The sequence below is a fragment of the Ambystoma mexicanum genome, chromosome 10, assembly GCF_040938575.1.
Source record: "Ambystoma mexicanum isolate Mex_15411 chromosome 10, UKY_AmexF1_1, whole genome shotgun sequence".
Classification (NCBI taxonomy): Eukaryota; Metazoa; Chordata; class Amphibia; order Caudata; family Ambystomatidae; genus Ambystoma; species Ambystoma mexicanum.
The window spans coordinates 418278626-418306307 of NC_090932.1; the positions used below are offsets into that span (position 1 = coordinate 418278626).

Consider the following 27682-nt stretch of genomic DNA (forward strand, 5'->3'; position numbering starts at 1 on the left):
CCCTGGGCTCCACAGCACCTCAGAAGGAGGGCTGATTGTGGCATTTGGGTAGGGGGATTGTGCAACAAAGGCATTTTTAAAATGCCTTTGTTGTACAACCCTCCTTTCCCCCTGTACCCCCACTCACCAAAATCAGCTCAACGGACCAAAACAAACGCACACACACACACACACACCTTCACACAGCAATCACTCTATCATTCATACAAGCACCCATCACCATACACTCACTCATAACACAAGCATACATGCATCCATACACATATTTCAATAAAAAATAAATGAACATAAACATACCTTCTGCAGGGACCTGTGCTTGGGTGCTGAAATTGCCCACTCCAGGTTGCTCTGTCCATATGTGTGAGGAGGCGCAGGAGCTCCCCCTCGCACATACAGACATCCAGTGCCCCAGCCAGCATTTCCAAAGAGCTATGCAAGGCTGGCGAAGCAAAACGCCCCGAGCCTTGCATGGCTCAGTGAGCATCTGCAGCTGGGGAACTGAACTGTCAAAGGGAAACTCTGTTTCCCTTTGACAGTTCAGCCAGCCCAGGAGCACTCCCTCGGCTGGAAAAAGCAGCTGAGGGAGTGCTCAGTGTTTCACTGGGCTGGCCCCTTGGCTCCTCTATAATGGGTGATGGGGCCACTGGGTGGACGTCCCCTAACCCATTATGGATGAGCCGCCAGGCTCGGGCTGGCCTACAGGGCAATAGGGAAATGCCTGTACCAAAAACGCAGAATGCTAGTGTAGGCCAGTCAAAATGGGCCACTTTTTTTGGCCAATGTGGGCCACTTTGATGAGTTACTGCACTATGCAGCTAGTAGTTTTGACCATCGTTGCTGAATAAATATTCTTTAAACATCACAATTTGCTTACATGTTAACAAAAAACACTCCCTTGGGTACTATTCAAACAGTCTGCCTAAAGGAATGAATATCCATTTGCAACTGCGGGCCACTTTTTCATTGGTGCCCGAGACAGTGTTATGGTCCAGTCCAACCAGGTGAGTCGCATCCGCCCATATTCTCCAATCTAAAAAAATAAAATAAAATACAAACTTTTTTTTTACATTTCATGCTGGGCTCTCATGCCCCCCTTGGGATGCGGCCGTGCCCCCCATGCTATGCTGATTTGTCTAATATGCTGGTATGGTAGTTCTGTTTGTCATTTAATTCCTCCATTGCCCCCCAAATTCATGCCAGAAACAACCGGAACATAACTCTACCAAAGTTACGTCCTCTGATTCATGATATCCTTGATCCAGTGTTTTACAAAGATGTATATTCTAACAATCTAGTTGACATCTATAATAACACACTAGACTCAGCCTTAAACATCATCGCCACATCAAACTAAAAACAGCCAAACCAATAGCCCATCTCAACAAATGGTTCATTAGTGAACTAAAAACCTTATGAAAAGCCAAAAGAGCTGCCAAATCTGTTTGGAAAAAAATACCCATCCCTCCTAACAAAGCGCTGCTCACTTCAGCAGCAGCCACCTACAAATCTGCCATACTCAATACCAAAAAAGAGACTTATAACAATGGAATACTGAATGACAAAGCTGGGACCAAGGAGCTCTTTAGCATCTTAAGGGAATTGGAATCCCCAATGCCTCCCATCGACGACGGGTGCATAAAGGATGCAGACTGGTGCACAAAAATACAGAAAGCCTGTGCCGACAAAATTTCAATGCTCCAATCTAAAATAAAAGATAAGAAGAATAGCCTAGACAGCAATTCCAACTCTAGCCAGTCTTCAGACCATCGTGTCCACTCCTGTCCCCCGTTCTCCTTCTCACCAGTTTCACCTACTGAAGTTGAAAATATCATCTGAGGCCTAAAACCATCCAGATGCCAAGGAGATCTTTGTCCGGCCACTATCATTCAGGAAGGTGCCGAGTACTTGGCACCATTCATTGCCGCCCTGATCAACTCCTCGTTCAAGTCTAGCTCAGTTCCTAACAATCTAAAAGAGGCATGGGTCATGCCCCTTCTAAAAAAAAATAACTTAGATGTTAACATTCGGACTAATTACCAACCTATTACCACTGTCCCCTTCCTCATAAAAATATTAGACAGAGTGGCTTACCTCCAAATCCAACAACATCTGGATGGTAATAACTTACTTGGGCTCAGACAATCCGGATCCAGGCCAAAACACTGCAGGGAAACAGCTCTTCTTGACCTTAAAATACAAATGGACGAGGCCAAGGACAAAGGCAACCTGGCCATCCTCCTGCTGATAGATCTCAAAGACCAATTGGCCACAGCTGCTGCCTTCTACAGTGTTGCGTCAAATTGGGTCCAATCATTCCTATCCAACAGTATTACCAGGGTCTTCGCTCCATCAGCCTCAGCTGACCCAATCCCTATTCATTGGAGTGTGCCTCAAGGCTAGAGCATCTCACCAACGCTTTATAACATCTTTACAAAGCTCCTCTTTGACCGTCTTGATAACATGGCTGTCACATACATGAACTACGCTGATGACACCCAGGTTCTCATCACGCTGTCTGGATGTTATGAAATCAATGCTAAACGGATCAATGAAATCTACCTTGAAATATAGGCATGGACGCCAGCCCATAGCCTGTGTCTCAACGACAAGAAGACAGAGCTCTTGATTGTCGGCTCACACATAAGAATGAACAAACTCGACCCACCAATATTAGACATTTGATATTGATGGAAATTCCATTAAAGTGGCTAAGGAAATCAAAACTTTGGGAGTATACCTAGATTCCACCCTCTCTCTTAAGAAACAATTGAGCACCACTGCATCAACCACTGCCTATATCAACAAACTGATCAATGCTTGCAAAGCATTCCTGTCGCCTAACAGTTGCATCACACTTGCCAGAGCCTTAGTACATCAATTATTGCAACATCCTCTTCCTAGGCATTTCCGAACGGAAACTTAACAGACTCCAAGTCTTACAAAATATCGTGCTTAGATCAGCGCTCAACATACCTGGATCTAGCCATATCACCAGTTTCAGACAGAATGCCCTTTGGCTCCCGGTGCGTGAAAGACTCTTGCTCTGCACCCTAGGCATCACCCATAAATGCTTATCTAACACTGCCCCTAAGTATCTATCAAACAAATTCTCCAAACATGAACCAGCTAGACCCACCAGAGCCACATACTTGCATTGCCTCACTTTCCCAAGGTACATACTTAAAAGAGCGAGAGGAGCCAGCTTCCCGGTGCCCGCAGCCAAATGCTGGAACTCTCTCCCTCTACCCATCAGAATTGAACCTTCCTTCTTGACCTCTGAGCCAAAGTAAAGAGTTGGCTCTTCGATAGAAAACACTAACTGAACTTCTCTAACATCCTGCACCGGTGTCCATGATGTAACCACGGACAACTTTTGTTATGCGCATATATGTTTTGTTATGCAACATCGACCTACTCTGTAACTCTTGCTCGATGAGCAGCCTTGTTGTACATTTTCTCTATGTTGTTACATTGCCTAAGTTTTAGCGCCCAAATACCAGAGGGTTTGGTGCGCAATATAAATAATAAACTAAACTAAACCCTGCATAGATAACTGTGAAGAAACTGCAATGTAGTTTCAAAATCCAACAGGTCTGATGCCTGAATCCAACCCACCAATGTTTGCTAAAAATGAATTTTACGGAGTTGGATTAAAGTATTTGCTGTTATTATACACTTTTAGATAGCCTGGTGAAGTTTAGGTATATTGAATAATACATTCACCCCATCAACCTTTCCAGTACGTACATTGCCATTTTGTTATGGTTTATTCCAAATGTACTAATTGCTGTTCTTAGATTTCAGATTGCCGTTAATCTCAGTGAGGAACGTTACGCATTAATATTTGGGTTCAACACGTTTGTTGCATTGGCTATTCAAACAATTGTAACTGTTGCAGTTGTTGATTCCAGAGGTTTGGGACTAGATATTGTCAGTCAGGTACAGTACACCTTCACTTATATTGTCTTGTCTTTTTTAACGTTTTACATTTGAGTTTATTACAACTGTGAGTGGCTATGCGACAGTGGTGATGTATGGATGGCATAGCTTGGCAATAGCAGTCATCCATTTTGTGGTACTGTAAAAAGGCCATAACCATTCTTCCTTTCCAGTCACAGACCGAAGTTATGAGCATTGGTTTTCCCAATGGATCAGTATTTTCATTGGTGTTTTCAGTTGCATCTGGTCCTTTTGTCCAAAGAAATTCCCAGTTATGGATTGAGGTTCTACAATGATGCTTATGATGATACACAGCTTGCTCATAGTCTTGATCATTGCACAGAACAATCCTCCATAACTCTCTGGCTATCTCAATGCAATTCAGTAATATGAGTCAGGCCAAATTTTTTAGGTAAATGAATTGACTCCGGCAAAGACCACAATCAGGGTGCTTGGGCGACCTAGTGGAGCTTGGCTTCTATCAACTGTCCATGAGAACTGCGGACATGTCCTATTCTAATAACAAAGAGTTTACATTGACACCCAACCAATACCTATTTCTGAATGTCACTGCCATGATTGATTCCAGAGTCTTTATTATGAATTCTATTAGGCCAACATGTCAACTCTTCACATGGCCAACCATGCAGTCATAGCCTATCTGCTGTACAGGCAGAATTGTATAACTAAAGTTCATGCTAAACTCCTATCATACCTCAGTTCACATGCACTGATTACAGAATGAGGCAGGGCATGATTTAGAGACCATGTTAAACCAAAATTAAGGTCACTTCATTGTTCCTACTGGCATGATGAACTGAATTAAAATCCTTATGAATCATCTATTCAGGGAACACATACTGAGGTCGACCTTTATGATAAACATGCCGTCCACAACACAATAGGCAGAAATCTATGACCGGCATTCAGAAAGGAGGTCACGCCTTCAAAGTCCTGACAATTGAGCTGTTAATATCTTGACCTTTGCAAAATAGAACAGTTTACGATCATGTTCAACTTAGGTTATAAAACAGCAATTTTAAGGTCAATTAGAACATTCTCATTTTTAAGACTGCTGTTCTGGTATTGTTAAGATCTCAGTACCAAGACAACTCTTCTGTGCCATATTTGTGTTTATACATGCAAGATACAATGCAGTGTTAATATATCAAATCAAAATATGTATAGCAGGTTGGCAGTAGTGGCCTGTAGTAATGATTAAGGTGTCTCCATTAGGAAGAGCACTGCTTGGATAGCTTATAACTTTGGTGCAGTTCAATGAATCACCACAAACGTCTCACAAGACAATGTAGACCTGGCTTAATGGGGTTGTCTCAAAGATTAGAATTTCTTATTCATTTTCGATAGACATATTTGACCCTCATTTGGTGCCCCAACCGTTGATTGGTTTTGCTGCAAACCTTTCCAAGTTCCTCCCATCTGGCCTGACTCTCAGTCCTGTTGCAAATACATTTGGTATTTAAAAAAAGAAAAATGTGCCCTAAAGTAGCCTAAATATATTGTTAATATGTAACTGTATATTTGGCTGTCCCATGAGAGCTCTTCCATGAATCCCAGACATGAGTCTGTGAGCCCAGTTAAGGGTAACCAGATTTAGTTTCTGAAAGAGAACCAATCTAGTTGCTGTCTAGTGACGAAGCTAGGGAGTGGCCCGAAGTCTTTGAGCGGGGTCTCACCAGACCCTGCAGTAACACATTATTTGAAAGGGGCATTATGTGGCCCTCTTGGGCGTACCCCACTTTTAGCAAGAACACAATGGGAACTAAAGGGTTACAAAATGTCCCTATATATTTTTGAAATACTGTTTGGCTGTGTTCATGTACTTGCATGACATCTCAAATAATATGAGGGCTAAAAGTGTCTCTCTAACAAAAAGAAGGCCATCCTTAAGTTCATAGGCTGCATCCAGATGTTAAAACCAGGATGTGACTGGTAGACTGGCTGGTGGACATCAATAAACAGTAACCTGTAGGCCAACCTGGTGGCCGACATGCTACCATTAGGGTCCATGCCACCACTGGGACTGGCTATAGGCCACTTTCTAAAGATTAGGAGGGCCTGGGGCATTGTCAAGTTAGTGGCCAGTAGTAAAGGCAACAGGTCATGGTCGCTCCCACTTTGAAAGCCTAGGGCTGTAGAAGGGCATGGTGGCCTCTTTGGGAGCACAGTATGCTCTGGCTATGACCAAAAGCCATGGTCAGTTGGTACTATGGAAGTCTGTGCTGCTGTGCATAAATGTAGGCCATTAAATGTAGGCCATTCCCACTGGCATTGGACGATGATGAGTCCAAAGCCCCAGTGGCCATTTTCCTTATCCTGAAACAATGGCTGGTGACTGCTCATTGAGGGTAGGGGAGCTTGGGGCATGGCTGGAAGTCATGCCCAACTTTACTGACACCGAAGTGCCCCCAGCCAATGAGAAATGTCCACTTAGAGGGCAAATAGTCCATGTCATTTTGTGAAACTCCAAACTCCACTGTTTCATAAAGTCACTAAGTGTATGTAGTCCATTCCTAGAGGGCCAATCATGTGACCACAGGATATGACTCCCCTAGTGAAAGTAGCCCCTGGGCATGGCATGGCCACTGGCCATGCACAGTGGGCCCATCAGTTGGTTTGTTGGTTCACAGGTCAGTGCTCTGATTAAATTAGCAATGGGCATGCAGGCAGGCCATTCTCTAAGGGCCCATCAGATGGCTCAGTGGTTCTATTATGTTCAGTGGTTCTAGTATGCCCCATTCAAACAGAACCTCGGCATTGGGGGCCCCTGGACTAAAGACCCTTCCATGCAAGAAGTAGCCATTGGGCATGGTGTTATCCAAGCTATGGTGTTATATAATGGAAGTGGCACAGTTATAGTTCCTTTAACATCCTTAGCAAATGGATTTACTTGCACTTGGTGGGAAATAACACATAGGTGGGCATGATAAAACACTTTTCTGGCTTCTTTGTACCTACCTACCCCCACATCTTACCTGTCTTCAGTGTTCCCTGCTCAGCCTGAATCCTGGAATCACCCTGGGGGTGGTGCACCAGGATAAGGAATAGGTCCGTAAAGGTAATAGGTGCAGAAATATCCAAAGCCCCTATGAATGAAACACTATGTTGACATAATTACAACACAAGGAAAGGCGGACCAAGGAATGCAGTTGTTCAATCTTTAAATTATCAGATCTTATATATAAATATATATTATATATATATGTAATAAATAAGATCCAGTACACCATCAGTTTTATTTTTCATAAAAAGGGGTTAATACAACACATGCTTATTACTAACATATATTAGCACACCTATTACCTAGCAGTTGCATATACAACGTTTAGAAATACTGAAAAAGGGTCCTTTAAAATGTTTACAGCCTTTGTAAAGTGCATTTTATAGCAATAACTGTAGACACCAAGCATTCGTACTTGGCAGGCAGCCTGGCAAGGTCTTCCTTAATGTCCACTTTGATCCAGAGAGGTGGGAAACATCTCAGATGGCACCAGAATCACTCCAACTCTCTGAGGCATTCAAAGGGACTTTATTGAGGTTTTAAGGGGTCTTAGGCCCATCCCTCTCACCCTCATCGTGTAAGGAACCTCCTCCCTAGCACAAACATTCTTAATCCACGGGTTAGTGCTATTGAAGGTTGACTACTACTATCCAAATAGCTAATTTATGCTAAAGATAGTATCCTAAAAGTAGACTGACTAAAATTCTCAGGGACTTCTTAACTGTACCTAATCTACCCAATTGTTAGTGACCTACTGGGATGTAGAATGATGCCTTACAGCCATCCTCTTTCGCCTTTCCCTCCTCTGCTCTTTCCTCTCCCCTCCATCTTTCTCTGCCCGCTATTCTTCTGTCCCTTAGATTTTCTCACTCCTCTTGGGTATCACGTAAACACTTTAATCTTATTCCTGATGTTAGCTTTTGTAAGCGATATTCAATCAACACTACAGCTAAGTCAATGACTAGTCTGGGATGCTGAGGAAAACCCTTATTGATGTATTTTTATGTCCAGTTCAGTACTCTGGATGACAACCCTTGTATAACACCCCCCTCTTAGAATCCCCTGACCCCACTGAGCCAAGAAGTAGGTCTGCTTTGCAAATTTAAAGGTTTATTTGAGAAATATAACAATATATATCTATCACACTTTTATAACAAATTAATATCTGATAGTACACTTAGACATATGATGTGGATCCACAATGGGTAATGTTACAGTGGTACACTTGATTACTTAGGAGTAGTATAGAGGATGAGGTAGCTGAAATGCTTTATGGTTTCAAGGAAATGCAAGGTGGAATAAATGCAGTACAGAAAATAAACTGATATGGTTTCACAAGAGATAATATGTTCACTTTTCCCCTGGTGGCAATTCACCCCCCCTATATGCAATGCAAGGAGATGGAAGTAACACACACAGTCTTCAGGAATACAATCAAATACAATATGGAATTCAGTTCCCCCCCAGCAAGCTTAGAGGAAACAGGTAGAAGTTTGAAACACAGGCCCAAAATGCTTTTAAATGTGATGGCAATGGATGGGAAAATGTGCTAACTGATTTTAATTCCCTCTAGAGATTCAGGGTGAGTGAGAGATGCTTGTTGGTATTAGTTCAGGCTCACTTTAGCAATGCTCTATGAGTTATTACCAGGTTGCAAACGGATTTTAACAAAGGAAAGAATGGAGCTGCTATTTTGACAAGTGGAGAAATTGAGCCAAATCGCAAATCGCGGTAAATTTTGCGAGTGCGTAAATCGCGATTGCGGAAAAAGTATAGGGAGTTCTAGGTTCATTGGAACGCGTAGAATCACAGCTTTAAAATGAAAGTTAAACCACGTTCCTAGCCCAAACGGTTCAAGAGATACGGACGATTTAATAAAGGTAGATTTACAGATTTAAAGTAAAACTCAAAATGACAGCTGACAGTTTGCAGCTTTAGAATGACAGATGACAGCTCGCAGCTTTAGAATGACAGATGACACGATTTCTAGGAGGCAGTTCTATTTAGGTTAAAATAGTTTGGATTAGATTATTTTAACTAAGAGATTGGTTCTGCACAGTTCTGCTAGGTACTCACAATATAAATTTGAAATAGGCCTTATCACGGATCTGGTCAGCACGTCCAGCGGCGTTTCTCTCTGCTCGGCGGGTCAATCAGGCACCGGTTCTGCTCACAGCGATCTGGATTTCTGGTTCTGCTCACAGCGGTCTGGGTCTGGTCTGCGGTTCCGGCAAAAGTTCTTGGCAAAGCATTCAAACAGCTCGCCCGGCTGTTGAATAGTTTGTAAATGATTTTAAGGATGCTGAGGCCTGCTGAGAAGATTTCTCAGTTTGTGGGTTTATGCCCTTGCTGTAAGTTCTGGAGTAAAGTTCTGGTCTTTGGAGATTGATGGATGTGAAGTCTGGAGTCTTCCGGCAGCGCGTCCCGCAGAAAATGGAATTGAATGTCTCTACCTGTCCCAGCAGTCTCTTTTTATGTGTTTTGGAAAGTGGGTGTGTGCGTTGGTCATAACTAAACCTGCCCCTCTCACTTATCATTGGCCAATTCCTCCTCTCTCCCTTGGTTGGGGGAAGGAAATGTGAGTCAGAGTGATGCTGTAGGTTTTATGGTCAGAGGAACCTCCCCTGGTCAATTTGCCCACAAATCTATATTTGATTCAAATACATATTTCCCAGATACACAATTTGTTGAAATTACATGTACACATTATATATTCCTTATGGTCCATGCTTGTCCGCCTCTGATCTTCCTGGGGCTTGCATTCAAAAATGACAACATTTTGCGCTTTTTGACTGGTTTACCAATATCGGACATTTACCAAAAATTACACACATGTGCGCAAGGAGTATGGACATTAATTGATGAAGTGTCAGATTTTTAACATGCAGACATTTGGAGTAAGACAACCCCCCAGCATACACCACAGGGTCCTAACACCTCTTAAAACGTGCACAGAAAAATCACAAGAATAATGATATTACTTATATAATTCTGACAAGTCCGTATTATGAATTATCCATCTTTTTTAAAATTATGCTCTGGCCCAGATGGGTGTGGTTTAGGTTCCAAAGCACATGGGGGAAGCTTCTGTCTGCCCCCGCCTCCAGCTCGGGTGGCTCCCAGAGGCACTTCTCCGTCCCACTTCTCCCAAGAGGAAGCCACTTTACGGCCTCCCCAATTTAACATTGGCCTGAGTACAGGACAAGGCTTTGTTAAACCTCCTGCAGGTGCCCCTCCCCTAATCTAATCAGAGAGGTGTCAACTCCTTTTAGTGGGGAAGCAGGATGCAGCTAGTCCTGGGAAGAGTGGCTGAGCAGGTTTCTCCTGTCGGGGGTAGTTGTCAGGCAGAATTCAGCTAAATGTCACTTTAGTTCCCAGTTTAAATCAAACTTACAATTTTTACATATACATTAAATAATTACTTCCTTCAAGTCATTTCAGAATATAGTTTTACATTGTGTCCACCTCTTAGCAAGTCTTTCCTCGGCCTGGTTTGGGTTCCTCTGTTCAGTTTTACACATAAGTCTGGTGGTTTTAAAACGCCGGCTTTCTGATAGTGGTGAGTACCGGTATTGCATCCATTTTTGGGACCTGTCTTGAATTACTGCATTTCAATAAAGTGGTCTTTTGCTTGATAGTATAGGACCCTTGCTTAACATTGTTTTGATGGCATCCTTACAGTAGAGTGGTGATGTGGAACCCCCCACATGAAGGTTGTATCTTTGGAGTGGTCTTGTGCCAATTGCGCAGTTCTCCTGGATTCTGGTATGAATGTGGGCGGCGATAGCTCATCCCCACATCCACCCAGTCTATTGATTTAGTTTGTTCTGGGATAGAATAATGGGCGGCGACAGCTCATCCCCACATCTACCCAGTCTAAGGATTCAACATGGGTCAAAACCCTTGACAAAACCCCCCGCCCGACTGCGCTTTGATTCGAGTCGAGGGGAAGTCGGGTGCCAAGGATGTTTTGAGCCCTGTGCTGGTATGTCCGCATTATCTTCTTCCAATTCTGTAGATGGCACAGTTCAGTATCTTTTCCTCCACCCAGTCGGATCGATCGGTTCTCCTCGCCGGTCCTGATGGGAATATTGGGCGGTACCGCGGGCCCCTTGTCATCCTCCTTGGTCAGTCTCCATGGTTTCCTCTCTCCTAGGATGATAAAGCAAAAGCGGCAATACACATTTCTAGACATTTTTCCACTATTAATGGTGTGGCGAACATGTACATTTTATACATTCAAATGCATTTTGCAGTCTGATTTTAAAAACAATATATAACAGGGAACATTTGCATTACGGTACTATATTTTTGATATGTGGAATATTTTAGAGTTTGAACTGACTTACTCTGGAGCGGCCCCCTCTGGTATTGCAGAGGACTCCTCCAGTTGTTGCAGAGTGTGCCTGGTATGGCAAGACTTTAACTGATTTATATGGACCCACTTGTCTTCCCCCTCTGCCAAACTGCCTTTGGCCATGCGGATCTTGTAGGCCACAGGGGAGATTTTGTCTATAATTTCAAACGGTCCCTTCCATGTAGGCAAAAATGTTCGCTGTTTGGCCTGGTTCCTTTGGAAATTGTATAGATAGACCCAGTCCCCCACAGTATATTCCTTCCTGGTGGTCTTCAGGTCGTAGTGGTTTTTCATGTTATCAGCTGATCTTTCTAGATTCCGCTGAGCATATGCAAAAGCATGCTGAAGGTGTTTCCTTAAACTCTCCACATACTCATGAGTTGTGGAGGCATTTATCAGTGTCTGCTCTTGGGTCCTGTAGAGCAGATGCTGGGGAAGCACCATCTTGCATCCAGTCATCAACTCAAATGGTGACATTTTAGTTGCAGATGATGGGGTAGATCTGATGGCCATTAGAACCAGAGGTAGTCGGATATCCCAACTTGGCCCAGAATCTGCCACAAACTTTTTAAATATGCTCACAATGATTCGGTTGTATCTCTCCACTGCTCCAGAAGAAGCTGGCCTGTAAGCAATATGTAGCTTCCTTTTGACCCCCAGTATCTCCCACATCTTTGTCATTACTTCACTGGTGAAGTGGCTACCTCTGTCTGACTCAATCCTTTGAGGTAGACCAAAACGGGAAAAGATGTGGTTAATCATCAGGGCAGCTGCTGTTTCTGCCTTGCAGTTTGGGGCCGGGAGACATTCCACCCACTTGGTAAACAAGCATGTAACGGTCAACATGTACTTGTTTCCTCTAGACGAGCGAATTACAGGGCCTACAAAGTCAATTTGCAAATCTGACCATGGCAGTGTCATCCCCCCCTTTTGGAGAGGCGCACGGTGCGTGAGGGATGATGGCTGAAATTGTGCACACACAAGACACCCCTTCAAGTATTGGTCAAGGTCCTGCCCCATGTGTGGCCAGTATGCAACCTCTCTTAAGATTTCCAGTGTTGTGTGAAACCCGCTATGACCGGCGGTGGCCGCATCATGGGCGTGACTTAACATCAGGCTTCGAAATGAGGTAGGGACCACCCACTGATCATGGCCAGCTTGGGATTTCCTTACCAACAAACTGTCTTGGATTCGTAACATTTTTGGACATTTCATCAACACTCTTAGGTCCTCTTTCCCAATGTAATCGGTATCCGTCAGGGGAAAGTTGTCAGGGTCCTCAATGTGTTGGTAAAACTTACCAATTATTGGATCCCCTTCTGAGCTCTAATCAAATCAGCATCAGGGGTCTCCTTACTCCATTGTGCAGTTGAAAGATCATTGTGAGCATTGGTCTGGGACCTAGTGATAGCAGTGACCTGGATTTCCCCCAACAGGGACTCTATTTCGATTAGATACCCTTGGATGGCCCCGGTTTTGGCCAGCTGATCAGCTAAGTCATTTCCAGTTTTGTCTGGTCCCTCTACTTTCGAATGACCCTTGATCTTTTTCCAGTAGATGGTCATCCCATTCGATGTGACCAGATCATCAATATTTTGGATTAACTTCCCATGTTTCAGGGGTTTGTTATTAGCACATATCATGCCTCTGGTTTTCCAGTTAACCAGGTGCTCCACAAACCCGTTCCGTACATAATCCAAATCTGTGATTATGACCAGTTCGTGGAGTTGATGTTGGACAGCAGTGAGGATGGCCTGATGCACAGCCATCAATTCTGCCACCTGACTACTTCGGGGACCAATTTTGTACCCAGCGGAGGGTTCAGGAAACTCCTTCACCCATGCATTCCCTACGCCGGCCACCAGTTCTTTCCCCCCGTTGTTGTCAACATGGTAAGAGCATCCATCCACATAGACAGTGGGCATTCCCTCACACTTGTCTTCTTCAAAGACTTTGTGGGGGGAATTAAGGTATGCCTCCATGTTGTCCTTTATTTTTAGACTTTCGTCCTCGAGACAGTTTTCTCTGGCACAATCATACAAGTCAGACAGACCTTGCGCGAGGGGACTCTTCTTGTTTTGGCCATATCTGACCTCCACAGGAAAGCCTTGCATTGACAGAATCCAGGAAGTAATTCGGGAATCACTCACATATCCGGCCCGGATTCTGTCACTTTGGAGATATTGCAGAGGCTGGTGTGGAGTCTCCACTATGATGTGTTCCCCCTGGATGAACGGGCGGTAATTCTTCAATGCCCACACCGTTGCCAGGAGTGCCTTCTCACAATCGTTGAATTTTTCCTCCATAGAGGATAAAGTTTTGCTCGCATAGGAGATTACTTTATTGACCTTGTCATGCTTTTGGTATAATACTGCCGTCAAGCACGTATTAGAGAACCCCGTCTCCAGGAAGAACTCCTTGTTTCTGACACGGTAAGCCAGGCAAGGCGCTTGTGAGAGGCTTCTCTTGAGTTGTCTTACTGCCTCGGATTGTTCTGGACCCCATTCCCAATTGACCCCCCCCTTCAAGAGATGAATCAGGGGTCTGGTGATCTCTGCGTAGCCCTCAATGAACTTTCTGCTGTAATTAGTCAGTCCAAGGAGGCTCCTTAGTTCCCACAGAGTTGTGGGGTCTTTCAGCTTCTGAAGTGCTTCCACTTTCTTTTCCTGGGGACAGAGACCCTGAGGAGTAATCGCATGCCCTAAGAAATTAACACGGGTTCTACACCACTGTGCTTTCTGAAAGGAAAGTTTTGCTCCGGCGGCCCTCAACTGTGTCAGAACATAACGGATCTCCGCTATGTGTTCTTCCACAGATGAACTTTTGATGAGGACATCATCTACATAAGCCAGGTTACCCCTCGCACCCAGGTCGGGCATGGCCTTATGTAGGAAAATGTTGAATTCATTGCCGGAGTTAAGGTATCCGAAGGGAGTCCGGGTGCATGTGTACTGCTGGCCCCCAAAGGTAAAAGCCAGTTTGTATTGGTCCTCCCTACTGACAGGCACGGTCCAGTATCCATTGGTCAGGTCTATTGCAGTGAATACCTGTGACCCTTGAATCTGGGCCAGCCCTTGGTCAATGTAGGGCAGAGGCCATCGGGAAGTATGGACCCGTTTGTTGAGCTCCCTAAGGTCGGCGCAGAGTCTCCACTGGCCGTTTGGCTTCAATATTCCCAGCACCGGATTATTGAAAGTGCTGTGGACTGGACGGATTATTCCCCGGGACTCAAGGTTCTTAATTATTTCAGTAAGGGACTCCATGGATGCGAGAGGCAAACGATATTGCTTCACAAACACTGGAGTCATTCCAGGGTCGTGGGAATTGTTGTGATGTGGATGTCGGTGCGACCACAGTCATATGAGTCTACCACAAAGGGAACTTGAAAATCCAAGAAAACTTGTTTCAACTTTTGCTTCTGTTCTAGAGTCACACAGGCATCAGCTAGGTTGACTCTCTCTTCCACCATCTGCCTGAAGCCTGGAAAGACTTCTGGTTTGGCTATCTCAGCGGCCTCCTCCAGCTGGGTGGAGAAGTCCCTTGTCAGAGTGCTGATTTGGACTAGAGGCTTCAGGTGGGAAAGGCAGCCCTCATGGACCTGGAAAATCACCTCATCCCTCCTGAAGTCACAAGTCACATCTTCCTTACCATAAGGGCAAGAAGTGTACACCAAGAAGTTCCCCCCATGCCGGGTGAAAATCCTGTCTGGTGTTGTATTGTCATCACTGTCACTGTCAAAACAGTCCTTGGGGATTTGTCCTAACAGTTCATTTCCTAAATCAATGGAGAAATGTCGGTCATCAACCGCCATTCCAATAATGGTGCCTGCGGCTAGAGTAATACTCTTTAAGTCGCTGTTATCCACCTCTATTGGAATGGTGTCATGTTCTATGTTGACTAATGGTGTTGGGTTAACCCCCAACCCTTGCTGTTGGAGAGAAGCATTTAGATGTATATAAGCATCAGGGTTTTTCAATTTTTGTCCTCTTTTAACTTTCACTTCCAGGGAGAATTGTCGGGTCCTTTCTGGGATGGTGACATCCTCTTTGATCTGAATTTCAACTGCATAAGGTAGCAATTGAGCTGGCCTAAATGCTTTTTCTGGATCATCAAAGCCCATGGGATTATCCGTAATCGGGACCAAGCTTTGAAGTTTATTAGGTCCAAACTAATGGCGAAGCGATTGAGAATGTCACTGCCTAAGTAAAAGGCGGCAGTGACATCTCGCACGACCCAACAATTATGGACTATGCTCTTGTTGCCAATGGAGATTTTGAGCATACACCTGCTTGGCAGGAGATGTTTCGAATTGGGTGCTTCCAGGTCCATTTCCCATTTGTCTATCACTTTGAATGTGGGAATGGCTGGATCTTTTGGGAGTTGGCGGAACATGGCTTCGCTGATGAAGCTCTTACCGTTGTTCACACACACTCGAGCGAGAACAGAGACCTTCCCATCATTTAACTGAACAGGGATGAACAACTGATCTCCAATTTGCTGAATATCAGCCAGACTCTGAGCTGATTTCACACCTTTCTGGACTATAGGAGTGGGAGTGTCTGATTGTGGATTGGTAAAGAATTTCAGAGTGTTTCCTTCCAGTGTGGAATACCACCTTAAACTGGAAGGAAGGTTGATTTTCAGAAATAGAGAGGACCCCCCATCACCAGTCTGTTGTCCTACTGCTATTACTGTCACGTCTGGAATTTGGTTGTTCTGGAAGTGAAATTCTACTTGGTCAGATTTTTGTTCAACCATGTGGCAGGTGCCATTTAAACTAACATGGTTGACACTCTGTTTTAATTTTATTGGTCGGCTAGTCTGGGTCCAGAGGACCTTGTTTACACAATCTATTAGGGGTGACAACCTTCTCAGGAGGTCATTCCCTAGTAAACAAGGCATGCCCTCTGGAGTCACTACTATGACCGGGTATTTCTCCTTGTGTCGCCCAATTTTGATGTCCAAATCTGCAGTCCCCTCGACAGGAATTTCCTTCCCGTCAAAGTTCTGCAGTTGTCCAGGAAGAGAGGTGAGAGGAATACGGTAATTCTCCCCCTTCCTGCATTTAGTTCATCAAAGGCCCTTTTGGACAGAAGGGTAGCTTGGGATCCAGTGTCCACCAGTGCCGAAATTGTACCCTGCCCCTGTACTTGTACCGGGGCATAATATCTTCCCTCCTTCTCCTCAAGTGGGCACAGATAATGCACATTTTTGGACAGCTGGTGGGCTAACTTTCTGGTTTTGGACATTGCTAGCGAAGAGATTTGGGCAGAATTCTGTGGAGAGCCTGGGGAATCTGAAAGAAAAAGTTGGCAACTGGAGATCAGAGCCATTGTGGGTTCCCCTGGTTCCGGTTCTGGGCCGCCCCCCCCTTTTTGGAGGCAGTCACCAGGATGGGTTTGAACCAGGGGATTTCGGTATTGTGGGTTCTGGGATGAGATGATGGGCGGCGGTAGCTCAGTTTCCATATCTCCCCAGTCTGAATTGGCATCCCTTGGGACCCATTTTTCCTTGGGAGGAGTTCCCCCATCTCTGAAGGAGAAGATTCTTTTCCCAGGATCTTCTGAGGATCCCTCTCCCTCAAATTAGAAGACCTGTACCTCCTCCACAAAGTGGGCCTGTTTGGGTCCTTTGTTTCTCCTACCCCCCTCTGCTCCTTGGGAGGCAGGCTTTCAGGGGCAGGAGATTTTGTTTCCGGTTCCTGGTTTTCCAGGGGCTGTTTACAAGTTGGGAAGGAAGCTTCCTCCAAGGCTTTACACCCCCCTTCCCCTTGTGCCTCCTCCCTGGGAACCGGTGGGTTATTGGGGTGCTGCCCCCGTCATTGTTCTGGAGCACCAGGTCCAGAGTTTGGGGCATTCTGCGGTGGCATGCTCATCTGAGGGTTCTGTTGAGCCCTCAGTATGTGACCCAGATCCCGTGCCATATTTTGGACTTGGCGCTCAAGTTGTGAAACCCGCTCAGGCTGATACGGGGCTCTATTTTCTCCCCTGGGCTGATCCCGGGAAGGGTAGCTATACCTTCTCTGGTAATACCCCGGATTGGGAAGATTTGGGTACCCCTCCACCCTTGGCCTCCCCTCTCCCGGATTAGGTGGTCTGGGCTCAGGGAATTGGGGAAAGAAGGATGGATAATTTTGGGGCTGGAAATTGGGCGGATACCTGGGGAAAAAGTTCTGCCCAGGATTTGGAGAATTTCTGCCCTCCTGTGGGAAGTTGGGAGGGAAGTTCCCTGGGTTAGGTGCTTGGCTGGATCCCCCCCTTGGGCTGGAGGAGTCCACACATAACCCAGGATGGGTCGGTTTCCCTTGTAGCGGGGACTTACATAATCAGGGGAGCGAGGGACCCTATTTGTGGGACTACCTCCTCGACTCCCTGTCTGTGACTGGCCCGAGGGCCTTCTGGGCTGTGAATTATTTGGTGCAGGCAGGTTTTTAGGCCCCCCATCTCCAAATCTAAAACGGGGGTGACCTTTACCTCTGCCACCTTGGCAGCAGCAGGGGTGCTGCTGGTTTTGGGGTTTTTCTGCGCATTATTTTTATTTTCGATGGGCTTCTGCACCTCATAGATCCGGGTAGCCTGTTCAATGACCCAGTCTAAAGATCTTTTCTCATGAAAATCTCTCACTAGCTGGGTCATTATGTATTTGGGTAAGGCATGGAAAAACGTATTGATAAATTCTCTGCTATCCGTGCGCACCCTTCTGGTGGTCTGCGCAAAAGCACGCTTTAATTCTTTCACAAACTCTTGTGGGGCCTGATCCTCCCCACATTGCAAATTGTAGGCTGCCTTGCGAGCCTCTTGAGGATTTCTGTGCACAGAAAAATGTTTCAAAATGGCCGCCCTGTATGTGGACCACCTTGAATGGTTTTGATCCTCCAGCCCTGCAAAGAAACTGGAGTATTCTGGCGAGACGGTCCATTTGACGTACTGGATGCAGCTACTGCTGTCCTTCAAATGGAAAGTCTCCATCATTTGCTCATAGAGCTCCAAGTGTTCCCAAACAGAATACTTGGCGTTCTTATGATAAGGCGTGATGACACTCCTTATTGCCTTTATTTGTTTCAATGGGTCTTTAAGCAAGGCCCTTTTTGCCTTATTGGCCTTTTTGGTTCGGGTAACCCTGGTCCATTCATCCTCTGACTCAGAAGCACTGCTCCCAGAGGTGCCCGTCTGATCTTCCAGGTTTTCCCGGATTCTGCGAGCCTGGGAATGGCTGGCAGAATGTGGGGACCTGGTCTCCTGTGTCCTGTAATGCTCAGAGAAGTCTTCAGATCCCTCCTTGCTGCCAGGATTTGATGGGTACCCCCCCCACTGACCTAACTGGGCAGAGGTTTTCAGGATGCCCTTAATGGGCCTACTCTCCTGGGGTTCCAAACTAAATTGCACTGTGCTTGGGTGCCCATACCCGGATGCCCGCCCATCCATTCCTGGGAGGTACTGGCCTATGAGCCCCATACTTCTAGCTGGATAGTAATCTGCCATCCCCGTGGCCCTGGGCTCATGAGCGAGAGGGGACTTGGGGTGGCAGAATCCAGGACTGGGAGAGATGAAGGCCTCTGGTACTAGGGCTCCTGAGGTTATGCTCAGGAGTTTCTCTTTCCCAGCAAACCTCATCTCTGTCCGCCCCTGCTTCCTGTTGCAATGCAAGAGCCTGCGTGTTCAGTTCCTCAGTTAAGGCCTTACTAGACTCTATCAGTCTCTCCTGCATCGCTACCTGTTGCTGGAGCCTATCATTGTGCTGGCTGAGAGCCTCATTCTCTCTCTGTGCCTCCTGATTGGTCGTGGAGTACTGGGCCAGTCTTTGCTGCAGGAGGGTTACCTCCTGAGCTGTGTCCCTATTGGCCTGCTCCTTTCTTGCCAGAGCATCCTCCACCCTCCTGGTGTGCTCTAACAATTTCTGGTGTTCTTTTTGGAGGTCACCCAGTCCCTGGAGGGCCAGGTGATTTTCTTCCATTTTCCTTTTTAAGTGGCAGACTTCCTGGCCTAACGTATCCCTTTCCTGACTAAGAGCCTGCATCTGTGCCGCCAGGTCGTCCCTTTGCCTTTGAAAGGCACCAGCTTTCTGGCGCTCCTGGTCAAACTCTTCCTAGGTATCCAGGTCTTTCAAAATCAGTTTATTGCTCTCTGCCTTCTCCCTATCTAGGTGGCTTTGCAGTGTGACTACCTGCTCAGCACATGCCCTATTGAAGTTTAACTGTTGCTCCAGCTTTTTCTGGCTCTGAAGTAGGGATTCCAAACCTTCTTGGTACTCCTTCTGCAAGGCCAGAAATCTGGTATCCTGGTCAGCCTTTTCCTGTTGCAGCACATCCATATCCTCCTTTATTTTAGTGATGTACTGTCTGCTGTCCTTTTCTGACTCCTGGCTCCTGAGCAGCCTCTGCTCAGAAGAGTCCAGATCAGATTGGGCCTTCTTTAACGCCATCTGTTGCCTATTTGCCAGATCTTGGCCTTCAGCACATTTGTCCTGCATGGCTCCCATATATAGGTACAAATATGCCGCTATCCTGGCAATCTTATTATGTTCATCTTTGGCTTTAGGGGCCATATATAGTTCACTCAGGGCCACTGTAGGGTACCCTGATCTCTCCATGTATCTGACCCTGTTTCAGTGACCTGTTGCGCGATTGCCTGCAACCAGACCGTTTGGTCCTGATGAGTCCACTCACCTCTTACAAATAGCTTATGTAAGAAGTGCTCTCTGGCTATTTTGATGTCTACCAGTGTCGTCATTCTGGAAATTGAGTTCCTTCCTGACTTACAGAAGTTTGTATTTTATTTTTGCAAAACAGACCGTTTCCTTAGAGCGTTCCTTTGAAGAGTGCTTTACAGCGTAACACAGCGTGGTGATCCGACCGGATGTATGTCTCCTGTCAGTTAGCACACTGTATTAATCTGCACAAGTGATAGATCTAACCCAGAATCTCCGGCTACGAGCCCCCACTTTTGTAAGCGATATTCAATCAACACTACAGCTAAGTCAATGCCTAGTCTGGGATGCTGAGGAAAACCCTTATTGATGTATTTTTATGTCCAGTTCAGTACTCTAGATGACAACCCTTGTATAACACCCCCCTCTTAGAATCCCCCTGACCCCACTGAGCCAAGAAGTAGGTCTGTTTTGCAAATGTAAAGGTTTATTTGAGAAATATAACAATATATATGTATCACACTTTTATAACAAATTAATATCTGATAGTACACTTAGACATATGATGTGGATCCACAATGGGTAATGTTACAGTGGTACACTTGATCACTTAGGAGTAGTATAGAGGATGAGGTAGCTGAAATGCTTTATGGTTTCAAGGAAATGCAAGGTGGAATAAATGCAGTACAGAAAATAAACTGATATGGTTTCACAAGAGATAATATGTTCACTTTTCCCCTGGTGTCAATTCACCCCCCCCTCTATGCAATGCAAGGAGATGGAAGTAACACACAGTCTTCAGGAATACAATCAAATACAATACAGAATTCAGTTCCCACCAGCACGCTTAGAGGAAACAGGTAGAAGTTTGAAACACAGGCCCAAAATGCTTTTAAATGTGATGGCAATGGATGGGAAAATGTGCTAACTGATTTTAATTCCCTCTAGAGATTCAAGGTGAGTGAGAGATGCTTGTTGGTATTAGTTCAGGCTCACTGTAGCAATGCTCTATGAGTTATTACCAGGTTGCAAACGGATTTTAACAAAGGAAAGAATGGAGCTGCTATTTTGACAAGTGGAGAAATTGAGCCAAATCACTGTAAATTTCGCTAGTGCGTAAATCGCGATTGCGGAAAAAGTATATGGAGTAGGAAGTCGGTTCTAGGTTCGTTGGAACGCGTAGAATCACAGCTTTAAAATGAAAGTTAAAACGGTTCAAGAGATACGGACGATTTAATAAAGGCAGATTTTCAGATTTAAAGTAAAACTCAAAATGACAGGTGGCAGTTTGCAGCTTTAGAATGACAGATGACAGCTCGCAGCTTTAGAATGACAGATGACACGATTTCTAGGAGGCAGTTCTACTTAGGTTAAAATAGTTTGGATTAGATTATTTTAACTAAGAGATTGGTTCTGCACAGTTCTGCTAGGTACTCACAATATAAATTTGAAATAGGCCTCGTCACGGATCTGGTCAGCACGTCCAGCGGCGGTTCTCTCTGCTTGGCGGGTCAATCAGGCACCGGTTCTGCTCACAGCGATCTGGATTTCTGGTTCTGCTCACAGCGGTCTGGGTCTGGTCTGCGGTTCCGGCAAAAGTTCTTGGCAAAGCATTCAAACAGCTCGCCCGGCTGTTGAATAATTTGCAAATGATTTTAAGGATGCTGAGGCCTGCTGAGAAGAGTTCTCAGTTTGTGAGTTTATGCCATTGCTTTAAGTTCTGAAGTAAAGTTCTGGCCTTTGGAGATTGATGGATGTGAAGTCTGGAGTCTCCCGGCAGAGCGTCCCGCAGAAAATGGAATTGAATGTCTCTACCTGTCCCAGCAGTCTCTTTTTACGTGTTTTGGAAAGTGGGTGTGTGCGTTGGTCATAACTAAACCTGCCCCTCTCACTTATCACTGGCCAATTCCTCCTCTCTCCCTTGATTTGGGGAAGGAAATGTGAGTCAGAGTGATGCTGTAGGTTTTATGGTCAGAGGAACCTCCCCATGTCAATTTGGCCACAAATCTATATTTGATTCAAATACATATTTCCCAGATACACAATTTGTTGAAATTACATGTACACATTATATATTCCTTATGGTCCATGCTTGCCGCCTCTGATCTTCCTGGGGGCTTGCATTCAAAAATGACAACATTTTGCGCTTTTTGACTGGTTTACCAATATCGGACATTTACCAAAAATTACACACATGTGCGCAAGGAGTATGGACATTAATTGATGAAGTGTCAGATTTTTAACATGCAGACATTTGGAGTAAGACCCTATTTTCCGCTAGCAACTCCCCAGCATATACCACAGGGTCCTAACACCTCTTAAAACGTGCACAGAAAAATCACAAGAACAATGATATTACTTATATAATTCTGACAAGTCCGTATTATGAATTATCTATCTTTTTTTAAATTATGCTCTGGCCCAGATGGGTGTGGTTTAGGTTCCAAAACACATGGGGGAAGCTTCTGTCTGCCCCCGCCTCCAGCTCGGGTGGCTCCCAGAGGCACTTCTCCTCCCACTTCTCCCAAGAGGAAGCCACTTTACGGCCCCCCAATATTACATTTGCCTGAGTCCAGGACAAGGCTTTGTTAAACATCCTGCAGGTGCCCCTCCCCTAATCTAATCAGAGAGGTGTCAACTCCTTTTGGTGGGGAAGCAGGATGCAGCTAGGCCTGGGAAGAGTGGCTGAGCAGGTTTCTCCTGTTGGGGGTAGTTGTCAGGCAGAATTCAGCTAAATGTCACTTTAGTTCCCAGTTTAAATCAAACTTACAATGTTTACATATACATTAAATAATTACTTCCTTCAAGTCATTTCAGAATATAGTTTTACATTGTGTCCACCTCTTAGCAAGTCTTTCCTCGGCCTGGTTTAGGTTCCTCTGTTCAGTTTTACACAAAAGTCTGGTGGTTTTAAAACGCCGGCTTTCTGATAGTGGTGAGTACCGGTATTGCATCCATTTTTGGGATCTGTCTTGAATTACTGCATTTCAATAGAGTGGTCTTTTGCTTGATAGTATGGGACCCTTGCTTAACATTGTTTTGATGGCATCCTTACAGTAGAGTGGTGCTGTGGAACCCCCCACAAGAAGGTTGTATCTTTGGAGTGGTCTTGTGCCAACTGCACAGTTCTCCTGCATTCTGGCGTGAATGTGGGCGGCGATAGCTCATCCCCACATCCACCCAGTCTATTGATTTAGTTTGTTCTGGGATAGAATAATGGGCGGCGACAGCTCATCCCCACATCTACCCAGTCTAAGGATTCAACATGGGTCAAAACCCTTGACAAGATCTTATTGGGCTACATTTTTAGTATTTTGTGGTATTTTGTGGTATTTTGTTATAGTGGTATTTTGTATGCTCTTGGTAATATATTGTGGTAAACGTATTGGGGTATCTTTTTAGTGGTGAGACTAACTTCAGAACACTGCTCAATAAATATTTTACGAGGGTCAACAATGGTAAGCAATTACTGGACTTCGTACACTCTTATTTGCTAGCGGTATCTTATCTACAATACCATTACGTGCCCTTTTGGCTGTGTTTCAAAATACATTGATCATTTCACATCACAAAATAGTTGTACTCACACACACGCTTAGCACTTCTGAAAAACTCAACTCAGAAAAAGAAATGTGTCTTGTTTTACCACATGTGGTAATGTTAATGACCGCCTGCAAATGATGAGCTTACCACAATTGGGCATGACTCTATGAGCTACCACAATAATTCAGACACATAATGAGAATACTCAGGCTAACTCTTTTTTCCTTTTGTGGCTTTATTAAATGTTAAAATTCAGAAAATGAACAAACAGTTGCATTATGCTGTGCTATTTTTTTTACAGAAATTTATGCTTGAACATGGATAAAATGCAATTCATTAGAGAGCTCACACACATTAAATAGCTTTTCTCGTAATAAGCTTCAACTACACACATCTGTTACCGGTTGGCTAACACGCAGTCTGATGAAACCTTAAATGTTTCTCTCACAATTCTTGGCAGCTAAGAGTCTCTTGTTTTAACAAAAGCTTGCTTCATAAATGGGAATCCACATAAAATATAAATTGTGAATTACTTTAAGAAAACAAACATATTTCTATCTCACAACAGCCTGTAAAATATTTCTTACATACATTACACCTGCCTCAATTACTGCATATTTACCTAGATCTGTTGGGTTAGTGGGTTCTCGGACCACGAAGATTAGGATCGCCCTTGACTGCCTGAGCCAGCGATACTCCCCCTTTTTCGTTTACTGGACAGGACCGGACAGGGGAATTCTTATCACGTCCACTCCCTTTCACCTGGAATGAACGAGCCAGCCTTTCAGCTCTCAAAGTCAGACAGAGGGAAAGAGCCCTGGAGTCAGCTCACTCTCTGCCAGTCCTGCTGCTCCCTTTACCAGTGAGTGAGTGAATGGCCCATCCTTTTCTGCTCCAGCCCTTTTTCTAAAACTCATGTGTCATTCAAAGAGCCGCCCCTTGACAAACCAGCCCATTAAATAGCACGTGATTTCCTTTGTGCCTTTGACCGAGACCGGCGCTATTTCCTCCTTCCCCACAAATAAACAATGGAGCCAGTTTAATTAAATCAATTCACATATAAATCCTATCACGTATTCACTGCAAAACAAATCTAATTCTACATTTCTTTACATTTTATGAAATGGGCCACTTTACCTCAATGCACCAATGTTTTGCACACTTAAGCAATGGCCTAAATTGCATTGAATATTAGTAGGGTATTAAGTTATTGGGACCTGGGATGTTAGTAGGATTAATATGTTAATTTGACTTTCATTGCATTTAGTCCATAGCTGTGGTGTGGTGCAAATGATAAAACCTGTTGTGCAGGGTCAAATTCAAATTGACTGGCATGTGTTTTATGTGTTATCACAGCTTGAGCCTCACACAATGAGTCTTACATCCTTGGCCCTAGTTAAAATTCAAACCTTTGCTAAAATATGGATGATGATATGAGGAGCTACCCTTGTTGAAATTCAGAATAGGGAAAGGTATTTTCCTACACTCCTTCCTGTATTCCACTACCTCGTCTTTTGCTACTTCTCCCTCCTCCACTCAAGTACTTCCTCCTCCACACTTTCACTCCCTCTTCTGCACTACTACTCCCTCATCCCAATTGCTTCTCCCTCCCTCAAACTACTCTAAATTAGACAAACCTCCCTCTTTCACTCTGTAAAATGCAGTTCACACCCACTCCTTACACTAACCTTCCTACACAATCGCCAGACGCACACTTAAACTGCAGCACCGCTCTCACTCCAAAGTCAATAACTCACCTGTACAACACATTCCCCCCACATTCTGCCACTACTTCCTTCCTTGTGCTGGATTCTAGGTCTTCCTTCACCGTCCCCTCTAACCTCACCCACAAAACCACCATCCTGCTTCCTACTCCATGCTTATATTCACCCTTTTCCTTCTAGTTTGGTAAACTCACTCTGGACAATCTGAGCATGTCTTCCCCACCCGGGAATGCATGTGTAATGAAATGTCATAAGAAGGTGTCTAAGCCACACTCACTTTCTCTGCACTGGCTTTCTGCGAACTGAGGCTGGCTGCAGATGACGGCCAATGTTTGTGTTTGTGCTTTGGGCCTGTTCCATGAGGTCCCCTGTTATGTGTTTTGGGTGTGGGTGGGTCCTTCTCCCTTTTTGGTTCTGGTGCTCTAGGTGGCTCTTTTGTGTATTGAGCAAGCACGGTTGTGTGATTCATAAGCTCTATGAGGCCTTCAGAATTGTTGTGTGGGACGCAGTCTCTCTCTCTCTCTGCCGTGGCTGGATGCAGTGTGTCTGCCGCATAGGGAGTTTTCCTCTAGAGGCCTTTCTCTCGCTCTCTCATTGTTTGCTTTGCTCAGCTTTCTGATGCTCTTGCTCAGACACCACTGTTGTGTAAGAGACAATAGAAGACTGGAAAGCAACTTGTTGAGGTATAGCATGAGGATAGAGTGGTCACATGCGGAAACCCCATGAATTGGGTTGGAACTGGCTCTGAATTTCCCCATGTTTCTCCTATTTCATGTGAAGAGGGGCTCGGAACCCTCTTTGATAAGGCCAGAGAACTGGCCTTGTCACAGAAGGTGCTCCTCTCCTTGTTTGATTCTTGTCTCAGTTCAGCAGTAGCATGGGGCGGAAGTCTAGGTGCCTTACACGAGCTGATCTATCACCTGCAACCCAGAGTTGTCCTTGTAATGAGGGGGCCCCTGTAGGTTTACACTATCTAGGCATCAAATGTCAGGAGCATACTGACACAATTAGCAGCAGCCATGGGCCCCAGGAAGTATCTCCTTGCGTGGCTGTGTATGTTAGGAGCATCCCCTGCGCTACAAGCAGCTGTGGTGGGGGCCACACAAGTCGTTTATCCTGAGCTGTGTGTGCCTGAGTGACTCAGGTGGGCCCACTTTGGCAGGGTCTGGGCTCAGTGACATCACACAATGTTTTGCTTCCGCACTTAGCGGTGCAGTTTATCAGATGCAGCCTGGGCAGTGGCAGTGACTGAAGTGTGCCGATCCCTCTCCACATGGGGAACGTTGCATACTGAAGAAATGGGCCTGCAGCAGCGATCTGTGGTGTGGCGACCCTTTTATCATCAGGACACAGTGAAATAAAAGAGCATGGCCCGCGGCAGTGAGCAGCAGTACGGTACCCTTTCTGGCAACGGGGGTCCTCATAGAAAGAGAGAGCCCTGGCCTGCGTTGGTACTAGAGGAGTGTGCTGCCCCTTCTGGCCACAAGGCACCGCCCCAGAAGGCAGGCTCAATCAGGTATTTTGTGGAAATGGGCTTTGAACCGAGAGCGTATTTGACCCTTCAGAATGAGCGTTGGGCTGTTTCATGATCATAATGGTGCTCCGCTCACGTCTTTAAAGATCACTCCATTGTTTTCTTTTGAATGCCCCCTGCTTGGCACACAGACAGGGGGACCCTCTTGCAAAGGTGCAGCTCGGGGGACCCCATATCATGCCATTAACTATTTAAAACAATTGCTGTGCTGCCCCTTTGAAGCAAGGGATTCAAATGCACTATTGTAAAGTAGTAGCCAATGGCACCCTTTGGTCTCAAGCCTGGATTCTAAACTGAAAACCATGGAAAGCCATATGCTCAGGGGAGACATCTGCTTTGGGCAAGTCCCGAAGTCAGTAATCAAATGATTTTTTTTTTGTTGTCATCAGACAGATCTGAGCCAAACTGGTGAGGTTAATTTCGATGAATTTAGCCACCATCAGTAGGAAACAGCCTATATGCATCTACTTAGTGAGGTCTCAATGACACCAGGCCAGTTCCCTCCCACCCCCGCATTTGAAAAGATCCTAGGTGTAATCTGCGGATATATTAAAGAGGTCTAATTACATGTTGCAATGTCATCTAGCACACATACTATTTGCCATTTGCTACATTTAAATGGGATTCGGGTCACAGACCTATCAGGAAGAGCATGTACTCCTCGCCTTAAGAGCCTGTCTCGGTTCAACTAAGTACAGTCTTACCAGGAAGATAGGGTGGCCACGCTCATGCTTCCAGCATCCATCATCCACCTTGATGTCAACCATAAATACAACTAGGAACATTTATGTTCGCTTTATTCGGGAGTTGACATGTTGTAAAGGATCTGGCAAACATTTTGAGTTTTTTTCTCCTTCGTTCATAATAAGACGAGTTTATTTAGTGTTCATTTGATCGCCATTGTTGTGTACTATTGT

General features: G+C 45.1%; 1 protein-coding gene across 2 annotated transcripts in view; it reads left to right on the forward strand.

Annotated features, from left to right (window-relative positions):
- Nucleotides 1-27682, forward strand: part of LOC138491465 (thiamine transporter 2-like) — a 301653-nt gene that overhangs the window by 252346 nt on the left and 21625 nt on the right. The window contains exon 5 of one of the 2 annotated variants that reach the window (XM_069617982.1): nt 3798-3939. The exons of the other annotated variant lie outside the window; for it this stretch is intronic. Within the exon in view, the coding sequence (XP_069474083.1) occupies nt 3798-3939 (142 nt within the window). The remainder of the gene's footprint in view (nt 1-3797; nt 3940-27682) is intronic. 2 annotated transcript variants of the gene reach the window in all.